At 48.1% G+C, this 27424-nt stretch overlaps 1 protein-coding gene across 1 annotated transcript in view; it reads left to right on the top strand.

The window, feature by feature from the left end:
• LOC147709519 (dynein regulatory complex protein 1-like) overlaps positions 1–27424 on the top strand; it is a 546368-nt gene that overhangs the window by 368707 nt on the left and 150237 nt on the right. Inside the window, exons 11-12 of the mRNA XM_086926016.1 lie at positions 14054–14175; positions 26701–26790. Coding sequence (XP_086782142.1) covers positions 14054–14175; positions 26701–26790 — 212 coding nt within the window. The remainder of the gene's footprint in view (positions 1–14053; positions 14176–26700; positions 26791–27424) is intronic.

The following is a 27424-nucleotide window of genomic DNA, read 5'->3' as shown; positions in this document are numbered from 1 at the left end:
TATTGCATTGAATCCGGAGTCGCAAGGTGAGCCTTCTCCTGTGGCTTCTCCGGAGCATTCCCCGGCTCCGGTTTCGAATCCTTCCCCTGCGCCGACGCACTCTCCATCTCGGGAGGAGGAGTTCTTCGACTCCGATGGATCCTCCCTTGGATCCAGTTGGCCCGACTCCGATTGCATCACACCAGGAGCAGTCGCTGGGGCCATACCCACCCTTTCCAGGCCCGGGTCAAGTCCCAACGCATTATTTAAATGCGATGTATGGGGTATTTTCAAGAGCCATGTACCCCTCTTGAGCACCATCCGGTCCCATGGGTCCAATGGCCTACAATCTGGGTGTCCTGCAGACTTATGCACAGGCACGTTTATACCTTTTCTGCCAGCGGCTCCGTCCTGGCATTTCTCGGCTACGAGGTCATCGACGCCGATACCATCTTCACCGGCTCTGATTCCAACTCGACCTCGTACGTTCCGGGATGTACCAATGGATCCGGGCACGACGCCGGCTCCATCGGAGTCGGTTGTGGCTCCATCAACGCCGATCCCGAGGATGAGGTCTAGGCGGGAGGCTCAAAGGCTACTGGAGGAGCAAAGGTATCGAGCAGAGGAGATGGAGGAGGGAGAACTGCAGGAGTCTGAGGACTTGTTTGAAGAGCTTAAAGAGGCAAGAGGCCTGGAGTTATTTCCGGAGTGGGAGCTTTCATTGACTCCTGATGTCCCATCAAAGGATGTTACGCCGTACCACACGGTCATTAAAAAGGCGGCTGAGCTCTTGGATTTGAATTTGCCTACTGCAGAGTTTAAGTCCAATATTTTAACGGAGGCGCTTCACTTTCCCTCTTCAGTTTTTGAGCCAATGCTGCCATTTAATGAAGCTATTACTGAGCCAGTAATGGAGGTGTAGCGTAAGCCCTTTTCATCTCCTGCGGTATCAAAGGCTGTAGCAAGAAGGTATAGGATTGCTCTTGGGGATCCGGACTTTTTGTCATCACATCCGTCTCCTGAGAATTTGGTAGTTCAGGCAGCCTGCTCCAAGAAGTCTTCCGGAGCCTTCCCTCAAGTACCAAGTGATAGGGAGTCAAAGAGATTGGACCAATTGGCAAAAAAGGTTTCTCATCGGCCAGCATGGCCTTAAAATCTACGAATACGACATGCCTTCTGGAGCATTATATTCACGCACTTATGGACTCCGCGAAGCAGTTGGTACCAAAGATGCCTGAAGAGGACAGGCAGAACTTCAGTGAGGTTCTAGCAGATACACAGGCTGCCAACTTTGTGGCAAGGGTCATGGGATTATTTGCCACCTCACACTACGCGCACGCCTCCACGCCGCAGGGATCCGAGACACGGCTCTGGAATGGACCACCTCCTTCCTCTCTGGCAGAACCCAGAGCGTCAGTCTCCCCCGTTCCGTTCCGAAGCCTCCAAGATCATCTGCGGCGTACCCCAAGGATCCTCCCTCAGCCCAACACTGTTCAACATTTACATGGCCCCGAGTGTACACGTCGCCCTACAGCACGACCTCAGCATAATATCCTACGCCGACGACACTCAACTGATTCTCTCCCTCACCAAGGACCCCAACACTGCCAAAGCCAACCTCCAGGAAGGAATGAAGCCCGTCGCTGACTGGATGAAGATCAGCCGTCTGAAGCTGAACTCGGACAAGATGGAGGTCCTCAACCTCGGCTCCAACCCGTCAGCCTGGGACGACTCCTGGTGGCCAACAGCACTGGGGGCAGCCCTGACCCCCACCGACCGCGCACGCAACCTGGGAATCATCCGTGACTCAACGCTCTCAATGACCAAGCAAGTCAATGCTGTCTCCTCCTCCTGCTTCAACACCCTCCGCATGCTCTGCAAGATCTACAGATGGATCGCGACAGATACAAGAAAGACAGTCACCCAGGCCCTCGTCAGCAGCAGACTCGACTATGGAAACGCCCTCTACGCGGGAGCCCCGACCAAGCTCATCAATAAACTAAAACGCATCCAAAACGCCTCGGCACAACTGATCCTCGATGTACCACGACACGGCCACATCAACCCCCACCCCACCTGAGAAACCTGCACTGGCTCCTCGTCAACAAGAGGATATCCTTCAAGCTCCTCATCCACGCACACAAGGCACTTCATAAGACCGGCCCAGTCTACCTCAACAGACAGCTCTCCTTCCACACCCCCAACCGCCAGCTACGCTCCGCCGACCTCTCACTCGCCACCGTCCCACGCATCCAAAGAACAACCACCGGTGGGAGATCCTTCTCCCACCTCGCCGCCAAGACATGGAACACCCTACCACTGAGCCTACGATAGACCCAAGATCTGCTGACCTTCAGGAGGACACTAAAGACCTGGCTGTTCAATCAGTAGCGGCTCCCCCCCCCCCCCCCCCCAGCGCCTTGAGACCCTCACGGGTATGTAGTGTGCTTAACAAATGACTGATTGATTGATCTGTTGCCACCAGGAGGGCTGCTTGGCTGAAGACTTCTGAGTTTTCTCCTGATGTGCAGGCAACTTTGATAGATCTCCCTTATGATGGTTCGGGTCTGTTTGGCAAGAAGGCAGATGCGGCCATGGAAGGGTTCAAGGACAGTAAGGCGATGGCTAGGTCTCTAGGTCTGCAAACAGAGGTTCTTCGAATAAGATATTCAGAGGATTCGGAAGGTCTTCCTTTCGCTCATACAAACAGCCAAAGCAGCAGCAGCAGAATTCCGTGTACAAATCCTACAGGAGCAGACACAGGGGCCGTGCTCAAGGTCGTCAAGCCTCCTCTTCCTCCTCCTCCTCCTTTTCCTCTTCCCACCCCCCCTCCTGCCACAGCAAAGCAGCCCTAGATCCACCATTCTGGATCATGTGGTCCTGTGGGGGGACGGCTTACTCATTTTCCACAAGATTGGGAATCGGTCACATCAGACCTTTGGGTTCTCAATCTTGTAGAGAATGGGTATGCTCTTCCCTTTTGGGAATTTCCCCCAAAGTACCCTCCTTGTCAAGGTTTTTGCATGGAGGACCACCTACTTCTTCTGCAGGAGAAAGTCCTGACGTTACTGAGAAAAGGTGCGATAGAGGTGGTTCCGGAGCAGGAAAGGGGTCAAGGATGCTACTCCCGGTATTTCTTGATACCCAATAAGGATGGCAGCCTTCGTCCAATCCTGGAACTCAGAATCTTGAACCTCTTTTTGAAGCAAGAGAAGTTCAAGATGCTCACCCTTGCGCAGGTTCTTCAAGCGCTGCAGCAAGAAGGCTGGATGGTGTCGATCGACTTGCAGGATGCGTATTTCGAACATTCCAATCCTGAAGTCGCCCAGGAAGTATCTCCGTTTTACGGTAGAATTGCAACATTACCAGTTTGCGGTTCTTCCGTTTGGTCTTACTACACCTCGAGTCTTCACCAAGGTGATGGCGGTGGTGGCAGCCCATCTCAGAAGGCCGGGGATACCAGTATTCCCTTATCTGGACGACTGGCTGATCAAAGCAGAGTCGCCGGAGAAGTTGCTCCATCATCTGCAAATTACAACTCAGTTGTTGTACCGGTTGGGATTCTCGATAAACGTGCCCAAATCTCACCTGGTGCCCTCTCAGCGCAACCTGTTTATAGGTGCAGTACTGGATACCACTGTGTGTCGGGCATTCCCTCCTCCACAAAGGATTCTCGACATACAGGAAATGATTCCTTTATTTTACAATGGAGCGGTCCTTCCATTCCTGAAGGTCCTTCGTCTGCTCGGTCTGATGTCTTCCTGTATTCTGTTGGTCAACCACGCACACTGGCACATGAGGGCACTCCAGTGGTTTCTCCGCAGGCAGTGGTATCAGCACAACGGAGATCACAGGGAGTCTGTGAGGATCTCCAGAGAAGCTGCGGCGGATATGTCTTGGTGGAGCGTGGAAGGCAATCTGTCTCAAGGAAAACCCTTCCATCTTCTTCCATTGGTGGCCACAGTGATAACGGATGCATCCACCCTAGGGTGGGGTGCTCATAAGGGGGATCTGGAGATCAAGGGTCTTTGGTCTCCAGAGGAAAGGTTGCTTCACATAAACCTTCTAGAGTTGCAGGCGATTCGTTTGGCGCTCAAGGCTTTCCTCCCTTCCCTTCGCGTCAGTTGGTGCAAGTCCTGACGGACAACACTACCGCGATGTGGTATGTCAACAAGCAGGGAGGAGTAGGGTCGCGATGTCTCTGCAGAGAGGCTCTGCCACTTTGGTCCTGGGTTCAGGTCATCATATTTGTCTGATAGCAAATCATCTGGCCGGAGTTGTGAACGTGCGTGCAAACAGTCTCAGTCGGCAGTTCTCAGCCAACCACGAGTGGAGACTTCATCCCGAGGTGGTTCGTCTCGTCTTTCGGACATGGGGAACTCCTCGGGTGAACCTGTTTGGCACTGACGAGAACACTCACTGCCCGCCATTCTGCATTCTCCAGTATCCAACGCAGGGAGCTTTGGGGGATGTGTTTCAGATGAGTTGGGACTCACAACTCCTTTACGCGTTTCCTCCCATACCCTTGATTCCTCGGGTTCTGAGGAAGATTCGCCAAGACCGGGCCCAAGTAATATTGATCGATCCGGATTGGCCAAGAAGGGTGTGGTATACAGATCTTCTCCACCTCTCCTCGAGCCCTCTGCTCCGTCTCCTGTTCAGGGCAGACCTCTCGCAGTCTCAGGGGCAGGTTCTACAACCCCACCTCCAGAGCTTACATCTTCATGCCTGGAGATTGAACGGGGCAACCTGAATTATTTTTCTCTCCCACCTGACATGGTGGATGTTAGTTTGTCAGCCAGGCGGCACTCCACCAAGTCTATCTATTCTTATAGGTGGTCCAAGTTTGTCTCATGGTGTGGAGAGAAGTCCATTGACCCCTTGAAGGCTCGCTTGTCCAATATTCTTCATTTTGCACTCTTTTTGGCTCAGCAAGGATTTGCTGTAGCGACAGTGAAAGGTTATCTTGCGGCCTTGTCAGCATTCCTTTGCCTGCCGGACCAGCCATCCTTATTCAAGTCACCTGTTGTTTTAAGGTTCTTAAAGGGTCTTCGAATAAATGTCCTCCCACTCCTTTTATTGTGCCTCAATGGGACTTGAATCTTGTCCTTACTTTCTTAATGGGTTCACCCTTCGAGCCCTTGCACAGGTGTCCCTTGAGGTTTTTATCTTTTTAAACGGTCTTTCTGATTGTGATTACCTCAGCAAGTAGGGTAAGTGAGCTTCAAGCTCTAAGTTCAAAACCCCTGTTCTTGACAATTCATGCTGAAAGAATGGTACTCAGGACCAGGACTGCTTTTCTGCCTAAGGTGGTAACTCCCTTCCATCTGGGGCAGTCCATTACCCTCCCTACCTTCTATCCTCTCCCTCACCCTTCCAAGGAGGAGGAGAGACTTCACCGTTCAGGACCCTAAGAGGGCGGAGAGCTTCTACCTTGACAGAACCAGGGAGTTCCAAATTGATGACCAACTCTTCGTGCGTTTCGTTGGCTGCAGGAAAGGCAGCGCGGTGCACAAGCGCACACTGTCTGGATGGATTGTCTTGTGTATCAAGATATGCTACTCTCTAGCCAGAAAGGAACCTCCGGAAGGTTTGAGAGCTCATTCTACTAGGGCAAAGTCATCTACATCTGCCTTGTCTAGGGGTGTTCCTGTGGAGGACATTTGCAGGGCGGCAACTTGGGCCTCCCTCCACACTTTAGCAAAGCATTATTGTTTATATGCAGAGGTGAGGTGGGACGGACACTTTGCTTGTTCCGTCCTTCGGGAATTCTTGGTATAGAAGGGTGGACACCCTCCTCCGGGAGTGGACTGCTGTGGGAATCTATTCACAAGGTTTAGGAATCCACTGGCAGATATATCCATTAGAAGAACAAGTTACTTACCTTCGGTAACGCTTTTTCTGGTGTATACAGTATCTGCCTGTGGATTCCTCACTGACCCACCCGCCTCCCCGTTGTCCACCCTTCTATACCTATAATAGTTGCCATTGCTTTTATGCATGTTGTTTTTAAGGAAATGTCTTGTTTCTTTTTGCTCTACTGCATTGTCTTCACACTGTGTGTTACCTTGATTATTTTGTACTGTCTACACTGTGTATATATACTGTTTCGGTCCGTCCGTGTGCCTCGAGGGCACGGAAAAAAGGGCGGAACTGATGTCATCATGCCGGCGGGGTCCTATTATCGATTCAGTGACGTCAGCGGAGCCGCGCGCGATTCCGTGCTTTTGTGACGTTGTTCACGTCGGCATGAGAAGCTACAAAAGAATTTCCGAATGTTGCTGACGCAGGGGATATTCACAAGGTGAGGAATCCACAGGCAGTAGTGAATGCCCTCCGAAGAAACACCGACAAAGGAATCCGTCAGACCTTGGTCCTCCTGGACCTCTCGGCTGCGTTTGACACGTCGTTCATACCATACTATTGTCAAACAGGCCGGCATACCCGACTCGGCTTATAGTTGGATCAGGTCCTTTCTCAGCAATCGCACTCAAGCGGTACGCCTAGCCCCTTTCATCGCTTCCAAACTTCCCACAACTTGTGGGGTCCCTCAGGGATCCTCACTGTCCCCCTTACTGTTCAATTTGTATTGGTTACCCTTGGTCCAGTCCCTGAAGGAATTTAAAGCCATCACTTTTAACTATACCGATGATCTCCAATTGATCTTCACAATAGACAACTCCCCTGAATCTATCAGAGAGTTCCAGGGTACAATGCTCCACATCCGTCAGTGGATGGACCTAAACCATCTGAAGCTGAACCCCGGCAAAACCGAGCTGGTCCTGAACGGAAATAGCCAAACTCTTTGGGGCCCACATTATTGGCCTACAGATCTCGGTCCTTCGCCCAACCCATCTCTCTCTGTAAAAAGCCTAGGGGTCATCATCAATAATGATCTATCCCTAAAAATCCAAGTAGGCACCGTTGTGTCCTCCGGTTTCTTCCAGCTCCGCAAGATCAGGAAGATCAGCCGCATGCTCACCCACTCGGCTCTGATTCAGGTGGTGATAGCCTTGGTACTATCGCACCTGGACTATGCCAACTCTATCTATCTAGGCCTCCCACTCTCCCTAAGCAAACGGCTTCAGCTGGTACAAAACCAGGCGGCCAGATTGATCTATCAGCAACCGCGTTGGCAATCGGCCAGACTCCTGCTAAAAAAAGTTCACTGGCTCCCAATCCCCCAACGCGTAGCTTTTAAGACGGCCTGCATTATCTTTAAGTCCCTCCAAGGCCGCAGCCCCCAATTCATTAAAAACCTCCCGCCTAGGTACATCCCCTCCCGCAACCTTCGTTCCGCCAACCTCCATCTCCTGGCCACCCCACCTTCAAGCTTCAACGCCAGGGCGGATGCAGGTTTGCGACTCTGGCCCCTAGATTATGGAATTCCCTTCCATTGGAAATCTGATCATGCAACAACCTCCTAAGCTCCACGAAATCATTCAAAACATGCCTATTCACACAGGCCCACGTGTAACCTCTATCTGGTCCCGGCACACACTAGAGTCAGCGCCATGAAACCTCCCAGTGAACGTGCGCTCTACAAGCAATTATTAATATAACATAACAGATACTTGTTAGTTTGGTGTAGCATACCACAGATTCACCCCGTTGTTTGCTTTGTCTCTCTACAGGTAAGGCTTTGCCTTGGGCACACTTGAAGGGTACCTTTCAGCTCTTTCTGACTTTTTACAGCTGATGGACCAGCCCTCATTGTTCAAATCACAAGTTGCATATATTTCTTTGAAAGTTATGCAACACTTGTTTCCTCCATCGCTTTTTCTTGCCACAGTTGGACCTTGACTTGGTTTTCATATATTTGATGTGAAATCCCTTTGTGCAGCTTCACAGCTGTCTTTGTGGCGTCTCACCCTCAAGACAGTATTCCTTGCTGCCATCACCTTGGCAAAATTAGTGAGTGATCTCCGGACAAACTGATTCTGCAGATATAAGCATCCTTCTTGCCATTAGTTGTGATGCTGTTTAATGTCGGTCAAACCATCACCCTGCTGGGATTCTGTGCTCTGTCTCACCCTTCTAATGAGGAAGAGAGACTACATCACTTGGACCTCAAAAGAGCACTGAGCGTTTATATTGACTGAACCAAAGAACTGTGTGTGGATGATCAGCTGTTTGTGAGGTTTATTGGAGCGAAAAAAGGCAAGGCAATGCAGAAACTGACCAACCAGCTCTGGCTGGATCATGCTCTGCATCAAGATTTGGTACGCATTGGCCAAAAAAAAGCCTCCGAGAGGGCTGCAAGCTCATTTCACCAAGGCTGCTACCACTGCATTGGCACATGGAGCACCCGTCCTGCACATCTGCCAGGCAGCTATGTGGGTGTCACTCTATATGTTCACAAAGCACTACTGCCTGGATAGCCAGATTCACTGAGAGAGGCATTTTGCTCCCTCGGTCCTACAGGACTTTTTGGTTTGAGCCAATTCACAGAACCACCTCCGAATATGTTCTGCCCTGGTTTTTATTTATGAGATGAGGGTTCTGCAGTTAGAAGTCTTTATCAGAAGAACAAGTTACTTACCTTCAGTAATGCTCTTTCTGGTAGACTCTATCTAACCGAAGATTCCTCACCAACCTTCCCTTTCTACCTGTTCTGTGAGAGAGACTTCAAATCCATTAATAAGGTCCCAAGACTAGGAACCTGCACACTGATCACAACCAATTTGCTACTGCGGCTATGTGTCTGGGGAAGCAGACAGCCTCATAAGCATCTGAGGGCAGCATGCAGGAGTGGCACCTTTATTGGCTCTGCATGTCATTTAGGGAGCGGAATGATGTCAGTGCGGAGCCCCGCAGTGCCACCTACCAGCACGTAGAGATACTGCTGAAAAGGTTTCCTATCCAGTATGATGCCTGGGGAGCATTCAAAAGGTCAGAAGTCTGCAGTAAGATAGAGTCTCTACCAGAAAGAGCATTCCCAAAGGTCTGTAACTTGTGCATTGCACTTTCGCCCTGTGTCTGAAACTGGTCCCTAATGAAATTAGCCAGGACTTTTCTGTCCCTACTCCTAGGAACCCTCTGTCCCTACATAATCTCTTTTCAGATGCATGGACATGGTGCTTAGTTCTATTCTCATCTCTGTGTTTTCCACTGTATATGTGCCTAAAAACTGGACTTCTAGTACTACTAGTGTAAATTGGAAATGGCCAAGGACACATCTGTAGCCAAGGCTCCTAAACGCTCGGTGCCCCTCCGCTTGTCACCAATTCTCAGAACCCTGTTTTGTAGGCCACAGGGCAAGCAGGAGCTACTGGGCCCATCCTTGGGGGGGGAGGCTTTTTATTCCTGATGTCCTAAGGCTCGACCTACTATGGATCCTGATCAACTGGGCCAACTATGCCTTCAGCACTTGACTCTAAGTGATAGCACAGGTCAAGCAGTCCATGGCTTCTCTGAGTTAGGGAGACACAGGCTCACAACTCAAAATACATTCAGCAGAAACAATAAATGATTCTCCAGTCAAAAACTTGTTTTTATAAAAAAAAAGGAATATGCATAAACACAGAGTAAAATACGACATTCAGAAAAAATACACACAGTCCCCTAAGGCCAGGGCTCATGTGTTTTATAAACAGATCACTGATTATCACTCTTCTTTCACTCGTGGTAGTGGTTATATCCCCATGAGTTCGCCGAATCATAGAAGTGCCACTCTGACTTTTTATTAAAGTCAAAAGTGTTCCTGTGCCGAAGCCTTATATGGCAGGCAAATTTCCACCTAGGCCATCTGGCCATAAATCAGTCACAGCAGCAGGATCTGAACAACCAGAGTCTGTGACGGTGCCCCCTTTGCGGGTACTGAAGCTGCAGCGGCTGTCTCTGGTATGTTCCATACATGCAGTCTGGGAGGGGTAGCTGTCTGGAGGTCCTCAAGTTCCTCACACACAGTACTGCAGAGGCAGCGGGCAGCAGGGTGAAGTCTTCTTTGTTCCTCCAATGCTGGTAAGTTTCTTGGGATTCTCTCTCCTGGCTTGGATCCATTCAGTTCAGCATAGAAGCCTCCTCCTTACGATAACTGTCTCGACCAGTCCTCCACTCCTCCAGCTGCCACAGTCTCCAAACAGCTTTAATGAGCCCTCCACCCTGCACAGTTATCCCAATAATGTCAGAATCCAGCACCTACTGCCCCGATGGAGCAACATACCATCCGACAAGTGGGTGCTCCAAATTGTGCAGAAGGATTATGCTCTTCCATTTATGTCAGCATTGGACTTGCAGGATGCATACTTCCACATCCCAGTCCTGTAGGCTTGCAGGCATTACCTGTGGTATTTCCAGTTAGCTGTGCTACCCTTTGGCCTTACCAGTTCCCCTCTGTTGTTCACAAAAGCGATGGTCGTGGTTGCAGCACATCTTCAGAGGTCGGGGTTCCAGGCTTTCCCTACCTCGATGATTGGCTGCTGAAGGCAGACTCACCCCAGGCATCCACCTCCAGACTATTGCATTTCCATTCAGTTGGGTTCTCTATCAACATGCTGACGTCACACCTGGCTCCTTCTCAGATGCTGCCTTTCATTTGAGCCATACTGGATACAGTACAGTTCTGTGTCTACCTTTCAAAGCGGAGAGTCCGGGACATTCGAGCTATAATCCTGATGTTTCAATCTCAGTTCTAGATTCCGGTGGGACTGGCTCTGAGGCTGGTAGGTCTGATGGTCTTCTGCATCCTACTGGTGGAGCATGTTTAATGGCATATGCAGGCTCTGCAGTGGGACCTGAAATTCTAGTGGGCATAGCATCATGGGAATCTTTCCGACCTGGGCAGATTTCGAAAGAGACTATGAAACATGTGCAGTGGTGGCTAAGGGACCAATTGGGTCACTGGCAAACCTCTCTCCATTCTCCACACAGATTTGACAGTGTGACAGATGCATCACTTCTTGGTTGGGGTGGTGTAATGGGGAGCGACGGAAAGCTGGGGATCCTTCACCATACTCTGAGTGGTGGGTCGATGATCGTGCCTCCCCTCCTTCCCTCCAGAAGGATTGGTCTTCCTGCCCGCTACTTGCCGACACAGAGGATAAGGAAGAGTGTGCCTTTAACTGGGCGTTCAAGGAGGACAAGGCCTTGCCCACGTTTGACGTCAGAGGGTCGGGATTGGAGAAAATGCCGGAAGCCGGATACACAGTGTGTGTCGACACCCCAGAGGAAGAGGAAGGCGAGAGGAGAGAAGAAGACGAGCGAGCGAGCGGAGGAGGGAGCAAGAGTCGAGGTCGGGAAGAGCGGAGAGAGCCCAGATACGAGAGAGGAACGGGAGAAGAACAGCCAGGAGGCCAACGACTCTGCGGAGCGCCGTGCCACACTCCCGAGGGAGGAGTGTGGCTAAAACAGGTACGGCAGCATCTGTCAGGCTGGGTCGGGAGAAAGAGAGATGTTCCCCCGTTGTAAATAGTTGTATAGACCTTCCCTGTTTTCCCGTATCCTTCATACACCCCTCCCTTCCTTGCACCTTTTTCCCCACTCCAAACCCACTGCACCGTCATTTGTTTGTACATAGCACTTCAGCAGTGATCCCTACACCTCGGGCTCCCCCAGGGTAATTCATACTCAGATTGTAAGGCTGACTGTCTTCCCTCTGTTGGTTTTCTTTTGGCTCAACGACGCCGGACACCGGAGAGACCCCATCGAAGCCCAGAGGAAGGCAGACGAGTGGCATACCTAAAGATGTCCCAGACCAAAGCCGCAATCACGGACCCCGCAATATTTGCCCGAGAAAGACTGACTTCTCGCAGTAGAAAATCACTGCTAAAAGTACAACCTTTTCTCACCAGAAAAAGTTTTCGGTCTGTCTCTACGCCCACGCTACAGGTGGCCACTGGGAGAGGTGAAGCTCAGAGGACTCTGGTCTATGGCAGAAGCTTAGCACCTCTGGACTTGGCGGGAGCTCCATGACATCTTCCTCATCATCCAGCACCTGACAGAATCCCTGAACGACAGGGTGGACAAACTCAGCCATCAATGCCATGTGGATCACAAATGTCAATCACATCCGAAGGTGATGCAAGGTCTCTTCCAAGAGAGAACCTTGGCTGGATCTGTTCTCCACCACCAAGAATGAGCAATGTCATCACTTCTTAGTGCTGGAGTTTCCCAAATGTCTGTCTCTTAAAGAATCGTTCTGCCTCAAGTACAACTCTGGTCCCCTGTACTCCTTTCTGTCGATACCACTCCTGCCCTGAGTTCTCAAGAAGATCAGGACTAATAGAGCCCAAGGCATCCTAGTTGATCCGAATTGGCCACAGAGCTTATGGTATCACGAACTTCTGAGCATAAGAATCTGTTTCCTGGCCAGGCTGCCCCTTGGGTTGTATTTATTTTTTTCTAGCCATATGGCAGGGTCCTGCACACAAACATGCGCACTTAGCACCTTCCTGCCTGGTTGTTGAGCAGCGGCAGTTGAGGGTTTTCGACGTCCCTCCTGAGGTCTGTGATGTTATATTGGCAGCCAGGCATCTCGCCACAAAGATTATGTTCACATATCACTTGGATAAGAATGTAGCTTAATGTTCCTCATGCCATGTAGACCCCCTTTCTTTACACCTGTTGGAGCTACTGCTGTTTATTTGATCTTTGGCTTGATAAGGCTTTACCCTGGCAGTGTTACGGGTTACCTGTCTATTTCACCTTTCCTGCTGTTGCCCGATCATTCCTCCATGTTCAAGTCACCAGTTGTGACTCGTTTTTTGAAAGGTTTACAGGTTTACTGGATTTGTTTCCTGTTACCCCCTTCGTGATGCCACAATAGGATTTCAGTATAGTCATCATATACCTCATGTGTTCTCCCTTCGAGTCTCAACACCATTTCGTTCTGTGGTTCTTGACAATCAAGACGGTTTTCCTGGTGGATATAACATTGGCTAGTAGGGTCAGCGAAATTCAGGCTCTCTCATTTCACCTTCCGTACACCACCTTTTTCCCAGACAAACTTTTCTTTTGGATGCCTCCCTCTTTCCTTCTGAAGGAGGTCACGCCTTTTTGTTTTGGCCAGAACATCACGTTGCCTAACATTTTAGCTCCACCTCATCCTTCTAAAGACTAGGAAAAACTCTATTATCTGGACCCAGAGAGAACTCTCTCTTTCTACATTATTCACACCAAACACAATCGGGTGGATGATGAACTGTTCATTGGGTTTACTGGGGCATAGAAGCGCAAGGCTGTGCCGAAGAGGACCATCGCTCGATGGATTGTACTCTGCATTAAGATCTGCTATGCATTAGAGAAGAAGCAGCCTCCTCAGAGCTTGCAAGCCCCTTCCACCAAGGCCAAGGCTGCTACTACTTCTTTACTGTGCAGGGTACCTCTGCTAGGCATCTGCCAAACTGCCATGCAGGCATCACTCCACACATTCATTAAGGGCTACAGTGTGGACTGTCAGGTCAGTTGAGATTGTCATTTCACCCACTTGGTCCTCCACTACCTTTTGGTTTAAGCCAGTTTACAGAATCACCTTCAGGGAGATATTGTTTGCAGAGCTATTCTAAGGAGCGGAATCTGCAGTTAGAACAAGTTACTTACCTTTGGTAATGCTTTTTCTGGTAGAGACTCTATCTAACCACAGATTACTTATCAATCCTCCCATCCACCCTGTTTTGAAAACTGGGCTCTTCACCTAAAATATCCCATTAGATTCTGCACACTGGTCAAGCACTGTTTTTTTACGTGGCTCTGCAATTTTGGCACTTAACTAGACAAGTCGGATTGGTGCTCATGTTGGCACCTTGACATCAAATCCGACATGGAAGACGCTGACGTGGGGCAGACCGATGCCACCTACCAGCATGCAGAGGTACTGCTCAAGATGTTCTGGATCCAGTCAGACGGCTGGGGAATATTCTAAGGTGAGGAATCTGCGGTTAGAATCTCTACAGGAAAAAAGTCTTACTGAAGATAAGTAACTTAAGTAAGGTCTGTTTTTTATGATTTGCAGAGAACTGGCAGATTGAATGGACCTGCAAGTTGATTCTTTATTTCTATGTTTAGAACTATTATTACATATGAGGAGTATGTTTATCTTAACTAATATATCCAACATTTTTTGTAATTTCTTTAGAAGGAAGCGAGACTTGTGTTGAGGAAGACAGTGACCTAATAGAAAGCAGTCTTCTAATTGGTGGACATCAGTTTTCAGCAAAGACTGTAAAGCGGATCCTTGAAATAATAAGTGATGAATCGGTGAGTCACACCTTTGAAGAGAAAGGTCTACTAATAAACCATTTTGTGAAATTAAGGGAATATAATTGTTCTGCTGTGATGTGAAAAGAAGACTTTCTGTTATGCAAGCAAAGAGTTCAGGAGCTGATAAAACATTAGTAAAAACAGGAGAACTACTTCTGTAAGCAAAGTTGTTAAACATACACACACATAGACGCACACACATAGTTTCAGAGGCAGCAGCACACCCATGCATGGCTAATAGAGGCAGACCATATTGTCATGGACCAGGCAATGACTGAGCAACTAAGCCTGGAATGGTAACGTGGTCTGCTTCCATATTGCTGTACACCTCTTTTTTTCCCCAATTTCATTTTTTATGTCCCTCTTTTAACAAATGTGAGTTTTTCCCAACAGTTTACCTTTGAAAACGAAAAGTTGGAGGTGATACCTGGGGCCCCTGTTTCACTGCTTACAGCAACTTTTTAGGTCTGACGTTAGCCAAGTCCTTTCGATTTTATAAAACTGTGTGTGTGTGTGTGTGTGTGTATGTATATATATATATATGAAACCAACGATCCTGTTCCGCCAATGAAAGACGGAATCACACCAGGTGCGGACCTCCAACCAGCCTCGTTATTGCAGCGAGTAAATCATCCAAAAGAAGATACAGATCCTTTAGGTAGCAGAATAAGTTCTTTATTTTAAAATAAAGAAAAAATGTCCATCCGACGAAGCTTTTCACTCCTCCTGGGAGCTTGATCACATATGTGTGTGTGTGTGTATATATATATATATATATATATATATATATATATATATATATATATATATATATATATATTCTACTGGCGGTCACCAGTAGATAGTTATAGTTAGGATCTACTTTCCATAGAAAAACTATTTTTTCTTTTCCCAATAACCTTGGCGCCGGATGACGAATCTTCGCGAAATTTTCAAAGCTCGTGGGATGCTCCGGTCAGCTCTTGTCTTGAACGTTTCGGAGTGATTCGCCAAGCAGGGGTCAAGAAAAAATGGGGGTCCCAGAACGTGTTTTCTCCATGTTATTTTCCATAGGAAACTTTAGACACGGCTAAAAGGTAGACCTTGTTGCAGCCAGAACTCTTTTTCTTAAATGGTGGAACATTCGTTTCTTGTTCTTGCAAAAAAACAAGAAAAAGGGGCAGGGTAGAAACACCCTGACCCCCTAGGCCTACTCAGGGTGTCCCACAAGTACCCCCAGGGCCCAAAAAGCATTTTTTTTTAAATCGGCCAAATTCGCGTGGGTGCGCGAATCCGGCTGACAAATTCCGCGCTTCGTTCTATTGAAGCCACCGGGTGGGCCAGGTCCTGGGGACAGTGAAAAAAATGTGTGTGGGGGCCCAATTCCCCCCCCCCACACTGCCCCGGGACCGCCTCCTCCCCGGGACAAGATTAATGAGTTGTTGGGGCATGCAGCCCTGGGGACCGCATCCCCCGGGGCTTCTTTTTTAATGTGGGGGGCCTCCAGGGCTTTTGTTAATTATTTTGTGGGGGCACACAGCCCCCCGCTGCCAGGGGGACCGCCACCCCCTGGGGCTTTTAAAAAAAAAAATACACCTGTGTGGGGGGGCGTGAGCCTCCCCGGGGCACTAATATTCAAATGCGGGGGTCCGTTATGGACCCCGAGCCCCGGGGAGCACCAACTCCCTGGGGGATGGGTTCCCCAGGGCCCAAGAAAAGTAAAAGAACGGGTGCCACTCAGCCCCCTTCTAAAAAAAAAAAAAAAGAACGCGATCGTGCCGGAGGCCCCGGCCCCGCCCCCTCCCTGCATCACTCTTGCATACACGCCCTTTATTAAGTTAACACGTCCAAAGGTTGTCAACAGGAGGTTTTACCATCTAGCTAATAGGCGGTCAATTTCTTTAGCGTCCCTTTGTAGATCGAGCTGCGTGATTTCATCTATTTCATCCACTATTGTGAGGTCCAGATATCTAAAGTTGGGACTCGCTTTCCCATCCCGGTCTGTAATATTCCACATAACCTCAGTTTTAGTAGTGTGTATTAAACCAGAGAGGGAACCAAATTCCGCTAACAAATATTTCACCCTCGGAATAGATATAAGAGGATTAGCTGTATAAATTAATAGATCGTCGGCACAAAGCGCTGCTTTACAGCTGTAGGGTGGAGAACTGAAGGGAACCACAGAGGCATCCAGTCTCAACTGTTGGGCAAGAGGTTCTATATGAATTTCGAAGTAGTAGAGAATAAAGAGGTCAGCCTGCCGTGTCCCTCTTAATATATTGAAACTAGGGATTAATGTGGCATTAAAAATAATCCTAGCCGAAGCCCATTGAAAATTAAAATTAGGGCCAAATCCCATTGCGCTCATGACCTCCCAAAGAAAGACCCAACACACTTGATCAAACGCCTTAGCAGCATCCAAAGCTACTATGGCCAGGGGAGCAGATCGTTCAATGGCTACATTTATTGTGCCAATTATTTGTTGGGTCCGCCTCAGAAGGGTCTTTGGAAGGTTTCAAATGAGGACAATTGGAGCCTCCTCCCAGGATTTAGGAACCTGTCCACTGTGTCTACAGATCAAAATAAACAGGTTTTCCAAGATTGGTATCAGCTCCTTTATTAAGAGATTATACACTTCATTAGGTAGGGCATCAGTACCTGCGGCTTTGCCGTTCCTACTTTTAGTAATACTTAAGTGATTCTACTCCTTGTTTATCGGATGGTCCAGTGTCTTGCCACTCGTCGCAATTAAACTAGGCAACTGAAACTTACTCAACCAGGCCTTGATATGCTCTATGTTGGGAGAGATTTCTTCCTTATATAAAGTAGCAAATAAAGACACTACTAGTAGCCTGCATATCCTCCAACTTATACGAAACATCCTCTCTATCATTCATAACCAATTGGTTTACCAAATTCCTAGATCTATCTGCCCGGCCCTTCCAAGCCAATAGTGCAGCAACCTTTTCCCCATATTCAAAGTTCTGCATAGATCTGGCATTCCACTGCGCTCTTAACTTTTGATCTATTTGAACCCTAGACTCTTGCCTTGCATCTTCAAGGAGTCTCTGAAACCTTGCCTGTACATCAGAATACCTTGAGCCAGCTCTGAGTGGGTTGCCCTCCAATGAACCCACTTTGTCTTCCAAAGTTTTAAGCTTAAACGTTCAGCCTTATTTTGGGTGTAGGACAAGCTTTGTAGCTGCCCTCTAATATATGCCTTAAACGCATCCCACATGACATCAAGGGAGGTAGTTCCAATAGTGTCCTTAAAGTAAGCCACACATGCCTGCTTTAATGCCTCCCTCATCTGAGAATCAGTAAGAATAGCTCTCTTTAGAGCCCATCTTGGTCTTGGGGGCCTACAGTACCCAACTAAGTAGAGACTAATTGCAGTGTGATCCGAGATGTGACCTGGGGGGATATTTATAGAAGTTATTGCTTCTATGATAGTCCTATCCGCAAACAGCTAGTCGAACCTTGGAAAGTGACTGTGCTTCTTACTATGGGAAGTGAAACCCTGGCTGGTTCCTATATTATACCTCCATACATCTAACAGGTACAACTCATGCAACATATTTTTTACCGTTTAAGGCACCCAAGGGGTGATATCATAGCAACCTGTATTAGGCCTATCCTGTACAGGATCCAATAGAACATTAAAATCTCCCCCACCTATAACAGGAGCTGTAACTTCCATTAGATTCCATTCAAAATTAGATATATGGGAGGGATCATCAACACAGGGCCCATAAAAGACAGCACAGACTGACTCTGCCCTTCCAAAGTCTAAAGTGGCTATCAACCACCTCCCAGATTTATCACGTTTAGAGGCTTTGATAACACAACCTACAATTTGTTTAATTAAAATGGCAAACCCCCTACAATGTGCAGCCTGTTCTGAGACTAGAAAGCACTCTATCCAAGGATAGTCTGAAAATGCAGCTTTTCCTTCTAAGGTGTCTGGGTCTCCTGAATCAGACATATATGCGCTCGACTCTCCTCTAGATATTTCATCACCAATCTCCACCTGCGCTTGCACCTGAGCCCATTAACGTTCCAAGAGAGAACTATTAGCTCATTAACCCCCCTCATCTAAGATATCCAGAGTTAGCACTGTCATGAACTGACGTTTGTGGTGCGGTTAGGAACATTCTAGTAAGATAGAAGGAATTATGCGGTTAGGAACATTCTAGTAAGATAGAGGGAATCCATGTTTTTATTTTTACCTACTGCTCCCCACCTCGTGCCCATCCACCCATCCTCCCTCCCATATACCCCTTGTGCCCTCCCCTGGGGAACCCACCCGACCAATATAGACATAAAGCGTAGCGGCCTTCATCATCAGTAAGAAATGAAACACAATATGTGGGTCCTACCCTGACTTCTTACACTTCGACTCCCTATTTTCCAGCTGCCTTCTTAATTTCCTCAGTCAACACATCTACGTCCTCAACTGAGCGATGGATATACATGTGATTATTCCACATTGTTCGAAGTAAGGCCAGGAATTTTAGCTGGGCTTTGGCGCCAAGTTTGTTCAATTCCTCCATTCTTTTCCCCATCTCCCACTACTTTAAAGTGGCGGCATGGAAAACACCCGATCTTTCTAAAAATAAATACGAGCCAACAGAGAAAGATACTTCTTTTAATGCTGAAGACAGAATAGCCTCCTTAATGGTGTACGTGAGGAAGTTGATTAAATTCTCCTTGGCTTCTGTCGGCCAGACTTCCTCCGATAGGGGTCCCGGTGTACCCGCTAGATTTCAAAGGAGAGGTCGATATCTGACCGATTCTTTAAAACTGTGTCTTCCAGCAGTGAAACCACAAAGGCCTTGATATCCGAGCCTTCCACTTTCTCAGGGATATTGATGAGCTGAAGGTTATTCCTACGTTCCTATTTTGGCTAGTTAACCGGCTCACCTTGCAGAAGTCGTGTCTATAGCCTGCTTAATTATAGGGATCTCCTGCTCCAAAGCATCAGTCCTCACAGATACTTTGTTGAGTTTCTGGGCTAAAACAGCACAGGAAGCCTGTATTGCGACCTAATTCTGATTGGAGATCGAAAACCTGCTCTTCATCTCTTCATAGAAGGCCAGATGGATGTCCACAAGTGATTCTGAGCCCACCTGAAGGGAATTACTGACAACTGGATTTGACTGTGAGGACTCCTCCTGTCCATCGTGGTTATCCTCCTCATGTACCTCGAGGGCCTGAAACCTATTTGAGTTGCTGCTTGTGGGCCCTTTCTGTTAACAACTGGTCTTACAGTCTGGCCCACCAGGGGGAAGAACTAGGGGGAATCGTTATATCAGACCCCTGAATTGGACCAACCATCGACTCCATTCTGGTAGTCTGAGCAGTTCTTTCTAGGGCAGCAGCCAGGGACGCAAGAACCTTATAAAAAGATTTCAAGGAGGGAGTAAACTTAGCTTTAGATTGAACAGCCTTCTTCTCTCTACCCCTGCTCCTGGGGCTCTTACCAGCCGCTATGGATGTTGATTTCTCTCACCTTCCCTCCTGGATCCTTCTGCTTCCTCAGATGGTCTGGTGATTTATTATGGCCTTTATTCATAATATTTATATCTATCACAGGTTGGATAGGGGACGAAGCTGCTAACCCTGAAAGAGGTGTAATGAGCCCCCCCACCAGTGCAGAGGTTATATCTACACACTTTCCCAGTAGGTAGAGATGGTCTGCTTTGCTTGTTCTTGCCCTTCTCTACAAGCTGGAAGGTGGACCCCCTCTTGCCTCTTTAGGTCCCTCTACAGTCCCACTCTTAGGGCCCCTATGGGGATGTAATGGAAAAATTGCCGTTATTTTAATAGGGTAGGGGTGGGTGGGCAAAGCCTAGCCCGAAGAGTTGCTGTAGGTCCACCCTTCCACTAATGGGAAGACCATACCACATTCCGCCTCAAAACTTGCCTTCCTCGCATTATGCTCAGTTGAAAGCAGCCTCCTGCAGTGAACTGGATTGCAGGAGGCATCCTGGCTAGTGCTGGTTCTTCCACCGCCGACCCAGATCACAAAAGTAGCCACACGGAGGTGGTGCAGCTCTCGATCCTCACCTTCCCAGCAGGGGACCTGCAGACAAGCTGGTAGGGAGCCGAAGAAACTGCCCAACTCCGGCACCATAGGGAAGCGCGCCAACTTCCTCACCCAGCCAAGATTTACAGTAAGCGGTAAGCAGAGGCAGAGTGGGGGCAAGGGAGAGGGAGAGAAAGGCCCTCTTAGCAAGTTACCAAAATGACAGAAGGCCAGCGGCCGCTTAGATGGCGGCCGCCAAGTTCTCGCAATAACTGCTAGATATTGATATATTTTCTGAAAATTATATTAAAAGCCTGTTCTCCCTCTGCAGTGTCAGAAGTAAGGCTTCTTACTGTGAGGGCTCTTACTGGTGATATGACTTCATGCCCTGTGCCAGTATTTTCCCAGCATAGTCTCCTTCATGAACTTGTTGGCCTTTCATATTTGAATTCCAGAAGATATAATTTGGGTTTATTCTTTGCAGCTTCCTATATTTGATAATTATGTCTGTTATTTTGCAGACTCAGTTTTAATTTGGATTGTAGAATAGGTTTTGAAAAGAAATAAGCTGAGGCTTATTGGTTTTGCTCCATTGTACCCAACAGACAATTGCTTCACCACTCTGGGTAGCATAGGATTACCAGATAAGAGAGCCTGGACCCAGATTCGCCTTAAAAATAGTTTTCTTTTATTTTTTATAATTGTGAAAAAAACTGGGTTGGCTGCTAAAGTTTAATCAAAACTCCATTTAGGAGATATTTTTACTACTGCAGAGAAAAGGAACCCTAAATATTAGGCTGTATGGTCAGAGGAACATTTACTGATACATTCTAAAGAGGTATTTTGTAAAGTGTTTGAAATTAAAAAATATCCCAAATGAGGGGATGATGAGAGGTGTAAGGAGATGTAAGTCGACATGACAGAATACAACCAAGTCATCAGATCCACCAAAAGGACCTTCATCTGGAACAAAATCCTCGCCAACTGCAGCAACTCAAAGGAACTATACTGCATCATCCAGCAATTCACCAAACCCCCAGCGAAGCCACGGACGTCACACCCTCCCAGGACCTCTGTAACAAGCTAGGCTCCTACTACCATCTGAAAATCAAGGCCCTCTACAACAACTTCAGCAAACAGACTTCAGAAACCACCACTTCCTCCAGCGAAGCCAGCCAACCCAGCATCACCGCCTGGACCCCAGCCTCCACTGAAGCTACCGCTTTGACCATGAAGAGCACTCATTTAGGAGCCACCAAGGACCCCTGCCAGCCTCAAATCTTCCACAGAGCCACCGCCGCCATAGCACCCGAGCTATGACGCACCATCAATACCACCTTCGAAACCGGCACAATTCCAGATGACTCGAAACGCAGAAGTCAAGCCTCTCTTCAAGAAACCCTCTGCAGACCCAACGGGCCTGAAAAACGACTGACCCATCTCTCTTCTCCCATTTGCGACCAAAGTCACAGAGAACATCGTCTAATCCCAGCTGACAAACTTCATCGAGGAAAACACCATCCTCGACTCCTCCCAATCCGGATTCCACAGCACCGAGACCGCCTTCTTGCCGCCACAGACGACATCTGCACGCTCCTCTCGCAAGGCCACACTGCGACCCTCAGCCTACGAGACCTCTCTCCAGCCTTCGATACCATCTCCCACCGCACTCTCGCAGCCAGACTCCACAACGCCAGCATACAGGGAACCGCCCTCAATGACTCTGCTCCTTCCTTGCTGGCAGAACTCAAAGGATCAGATTCCTGCACTTCCTCTCCGAACAACAGAGATCAGCTGCAGAGTACACCAAGAATCATCCCTCAGTCCTCTCAGGCTCTTCAACGTCTACATGGCCCCCCTCGCCACCATTCAGACAGCATGGACTCAGCATAGTATCCTATGCCGATGATACCCAGCTCATCACCTCCCTCACGAAGGTACCCGACACCACCAGACTCAGCTTCCAGGAAGGAATGAAAGTCATCGCATCCTGGAAGAGCAGCAGCTGTCTGAAGCTCAACTCAGACAAGACAGAAGTCCTCATCCTCAGACTCAACCCCTCAGCCTAGGCCAACACCTGGTGGCCAACCGCCCTCGGCAACGCCCTCACCCCAACTGACCACACCCGGAACCTCTGCTTCATACTTGACTCCTCCCTCTCCAAGACCCGCCAGATCAACGCCGTCGCCTCTTCCTGCTTCAACAACCTCCGAATCCTGCGCAAGACCTAGGCATCACACTTGACTCATCCATCTCCATGACCCACCAGATCAACGCTGTGACCTCTTCCTGCTACAACACCCTGCGCAAGACCTTCAAATGGAACCCCCCTGAATCAACAAAACCCTGCTATGCAAACTCCAGACCATCCAGAACACCATGGCCAGGCTCGTCCTCGGCATCCCACAACATGATCACATCACCCAACATCTGCGAGACCTCTACTGACTCCCCATCGAGAAAGAGTGACGTTCAAGCTTCACAACACCAGACCGAAATACTTCAACAAAATAGTCTCATTCCACGTACCAAGAAGAAACCTCCACTCCACTGACCTCGCCCTAGAAGAAACCCCCATATACCGTATTTTCAAATCACTTTAACCACTCTGTTGGCCAATAACACTAAATCGGTGTCTACAAGTCTTTTATAATAATAATAATAATAATTTGGTGTCGCCCCAACTAAAGTCCATCACAACATAGGAGCAGTGCTACAACACCCAGGTGGCTAGAGTTTGAGCGAGAAGAGAGACTGTCATCGATAACTGCTCACCAGATATACTAACTATCGAAGTGTAGGCTCCCTGCACCTTTCTAGTGCCTCATATCCAACTTCACATGAGACTTCTGCAACATGCAGGATGAACAGTGGTGCCTATATACAGACAGTAGGGAAGCCAAGCTCATTCATACCGCTCTAAGGGGCTGGAGATCCTTGACGTAGCATCCCACACCTGCGAGCCCAGTCTTGCAGGACCCAATGGGCAAGGTCAAACCTAATGTGAGGCTGGCTCTGAGGCTGCTAGTAATGATGGCTTCCTGCATCCTGTTGGTCAAGCACACTGGGTGGCATATAGGGGCTTTGCAGTGGCATCTGAAGTCCCGTTGGGCTTAGCATCGGGGGACCTCACCAATCACACCTAGATTTCAGAGGAGCATGCAGAAAACCTGCAGTGGTGGTTGCTGGACCGAATTTGATTAGCTGAAGACCTATCTTCCTGTTGCACCCAGAGCTACCAGTGGGGATGATTGATTGCTTCTGTGTTGGGGTGGTCACTTGGGAAGAGGTGGAGATCAGAGGTATCTGGTCTTTGGCAAAGTCCGAGCACCGCATCAACCTTCTGAAGCTGTAGGCCATGCACTTGGTGTTGAAGGCCGTCATAGCATCCATCATACAGAGGCTGGAGCAGGTGGTACCACCATGTGGCATTGCAACAAAAAGTGTGGGGTGGGGTCCTCGACCCTATGGTACGATGTACTACATCTCCAGAAGTGGCTGGAACACCAGTGGATATGCCTGGTGGTGTACTTGTGCACCACCTAGTGAGATCTCTAAACACCAGGGCAAATACACTAGGCCGCTGACGCCTAGCGGATTCGGAATAGCACATAAACCCACGGGTGGCTCAAGGTCTCTTCCACAAATGGGGAGAAGCTTGTCTTGATCTATTCACCACCAACAAGAACGTGCACTGTAAGGACTTTCGCGCATTGGAGTTTTCAAGGCACTTCTCCCTCAGAGAAGCATTCTGCCTAGAGTGGAACTCATGGCTCCTGTATGCCTTTTCTCCGCTGCCTCTCCTTCCCTGAGTTGTAAAAAAGACTAGGCACGACCAGGACAATGTCCTCCTAGTGGTGCCAGATTGGGCATGGACAGTATGGTATCTAGAACTCCTGGGCATCTGTACTTCGATCAGTTTATAGAGTGGATCTTCTGTTGCAGCAGCAGGGTCCTGCACCTTGGTCTGCACAATGTTCACCGCCAAGCTTATTGACTGTGCAATGACAGCAGCCTACTTTTGATCTTCCTCCTGAGGTTGTGATGTTGTCTTGGCAGCCAGATTGTCCCTCTGCAAAATCAGTGTACGCCTGCCATTGGATCAGGTTTGAGGTTTGGTGCAAAACTCACCAGACTGACCCACTCCAAGCCAGGTTATTCGAAGTATTGCTTTCTGTGTTGTCCTTAGCCCAGCAAGGGTTTGCTTTAGGTATAGTTGAAAGGCACCTTTTCCAGCCTTTTTTTGGTTCCTGGGTCAGCCTTCTCTTTTTGAATCACACGTTGTGTTGCTTTTTTTAAAGGGTTTGTAACGTTTGTTCCCACCCTCTCCCTTTATCATGCCTCAGTGGGACATTAACTTGGTACTCCCCTTCCTGATGTGTACACCTTTTGACCTGCTATGCCGCTGCTCACTACAGCCTCTCACCCTCAAGACAGTATTCCTCATCACTATAACATTGGTGTGGCAGGTCAATAAGCTGTAAGCCCTCTCTGTCAACCCACCATATACTAGTTTCTTCAGGCATGCTGGTCCTTTCTTCCAAACGTGGTGAATCCTTTTTACAGCATGCAAAACATCACTTTATCAATGTTCGTTGCTCCACCTCACCACTTTTAGGAGGAGGAGAGACTCCTATGTCTGGATCCTAAAAGAACTCCTATCTTTTACATTGATCCTGCCAGCGACTATTGTGTGTCTGATCATCTCTTTGTGGGATTTTCAGGAGCAAAGGAAGGGTAAGGCAGTGCAGAAGAGGACCATCGTCTGGATGGGGCCCTGTATCAAAATCTGCTATGCATTTGACAAGATGTAGCCCCTGGAACGTTTGCGGGTTCATTCCACCATAGCCAAGACTGGCACAGAGCAGTGCAATGCCATCTACCAATGCAGGGGCACTGCTTGAAAAGGATCCAGACTGACACCTAGGGAATATTCAAAAGAAGAGGAGTCTGCAGTTAGAGCATCTTCCAGAAGGAGCATTGCCAAAGGTAAGTAATTTGTTCTCTGCAGCTCCTGCCTTTCCACGAAGTGACTGTCATCTGTGAAACATCCAAGCATAGTCATGGGTCGTTCTAGCGATTATAGGTTTAGATTGTCGCCGTACATACAGTCAAGTCCTCATGATAGTTTTCAACAGAGGATCTGGTGACAGTTGTGGACATTGGTAGAGTGTGACTTTTGCAGAGGCCACTTACATTCTGTGAATTTAGAGAATTCATTCGAATTTATGGCATTAAGGAGAGTGGAGTCTCCTCTGGATCAGCGACTGCAAGTCGAATGGAAGTGTTAATGTTGGCAACGTAAAGTAGTGACTGTACATCCTCAGCTTGGGTTTGTATGCATCTGGCTGTATTCAAATGTTGTCAAGCTGCTGTGAGAGGTCCTAGTTTCTGATAGATACATCTGCCGTGTGGATTCCTCACCTTGTGAATATCCCCCTTGCGCCAGCAACATTCGGAAATTCTTTTTCGTAGCCTCGCGCCGACGTGGATAGGACGTCACAGAGACACGGCTCCGCTCGCGACTCCGCTGACGTCACCGACGCCCATAACAGGCCCACGCCGGCGTGATGACATCAGTTCCCTTTTTTCCGCGTCGTCGACGCTAACGGTTATCGGGAATCTCTGTAGCCTTTTGGTACTTTGTTGCCTGTTTGTTGGTTAATTCTGCTTCTCTGTATCCAGTTCTGCAAATCAACTGAGCTGCTTGATTGTAATAGAGCCAGCCCAAGAAGAGGGCATTGTTGTCTTCTACTGAGTCCCCCCTGTACCAGAGTAGATAAACATTTTCAGTGGGTTTGCAACAGTCTTCTGGGGAGAGAGCTCTCTTCGGAAGGATAGATTATGTGACTATGTGACTATGTTGCCAATATATATGTTCTACATTCATAAATGACCGGCAGGCTGGCAGTCTTTTAGAAAGCATTGGTAGGAACCCCGTCACCGGGGTTCCTGTCAGTACACATTGCTGTTTGGTGCCCGGCACCAAAATGTTTTATTTTTTTGATTTTGAAAAAGCAAACCCAATAATGGGATTTTCTTTTTCAAAATGAAAAATAATACTGCAATGCTCTCCGCGCCATGGGAGACAGTAATTTCAGACAGCCTTGTAGGTGATGCGGTTGGTCTTGAACGTAGTCAGTTCTTGAACACTGTGCCTCCATTTCAGGTTTGCAGCCAAACTCAAGAACCCACAGCAGGCCAACACACTTCACCTCTCAGAGCCTGTTGAAGCTTCTGGGACTGTTTCCTTATGTAGCAGAGGCATTAACCAGCAGTCCTTGTGGCAATGCACCTTTTGCAATAAATGTAGACTGATTTCTATAAGGTTAGTCCCCTTCTGCAATGGGGCTGAAGAGCTAAGAAATTATAACATTTGCACAGAACCCACAGCCATAGCAACTCAAGCTTTTTCATCGCGTTTTACTAATGCTACTCCTTACAGTTAAGCTCATCAAAGATTGTCTTTACATAGTTTGTGTGTGATTCACTTACTTCTGTTCTTTCCTTTCTAGGGCTTTCTAATCGAGAAGCGACTTCTGAAACTCCTGGCCTCATTAGAGAAAGATGACCGCTCCTTGATTAAGCTGGACGCAATCTTTAAGGTGAATTTAGAATAATGTCTCTTCCTTGTTTCTTTGATAGAGGTACTAGCAGATGAAATTCCAGTATATACTATGCATGAGTGAGAAACGTATTTTGAAATGTGATGCTAATGAACGCCATCTTCAATTAATAAAGTGCCAAGGTGAGCTTTTTAAAGGTGCAAATGTTCTGATATGTATTGAAAATAGCAGCTAGGTTTTATGTGACTTATAAACGTGTATTTCCTAGCTATGTAGTTCTTCCAGTCTCCTCTCCTGAAGAACATCAGCCTGCTCCCATTCCCATTTGTGTCCTGACTAAGGAGATGCACACATATTGGATAGCCACAGTTGATGCACTAAGCAGGTCACAAAATAAAGAGTCAAATAGGCTGTGCCGGTTAGAGCATGTTCCTTTAAACACTGCAGTGACAGATAGTATCTTACTACAAAGGGTTCAGACTCAGTCAAAACTCTTAACAATTTAGAAACAATAACTTATGCTGGCATTCCCCTCTTGACCCAACATACTTTTCTTCTGGCATATTAGAGTTTCCCATAGGAGAATTGTCTCATAAACATCCTCCCTCCCACTTACAATGAATCACCATATATGTCTGGCTCCTAAGGGTTTACTCAGTAAGAGCTAGACTGC

Source organism: Lissotriton vulgaris, chromosome 6, assembly GCF_964263255.1.
Source record: "Lissotriton vulgaris chromosome 6, aLisVul1.2, whole genome shotgun sequence".
NCBI classification, from domain to species: domain Eukaryota; kingdom Metazoa; phylum Chordata; class Amphibia; order Caudata; family Salamandridae; genus Lissotriton; species Lissotriton vulgaris.
Note: the sequence above shows the minus strand (reverse complement) of the source record. Positions and strands in the feature narration are given on the sequence as shown.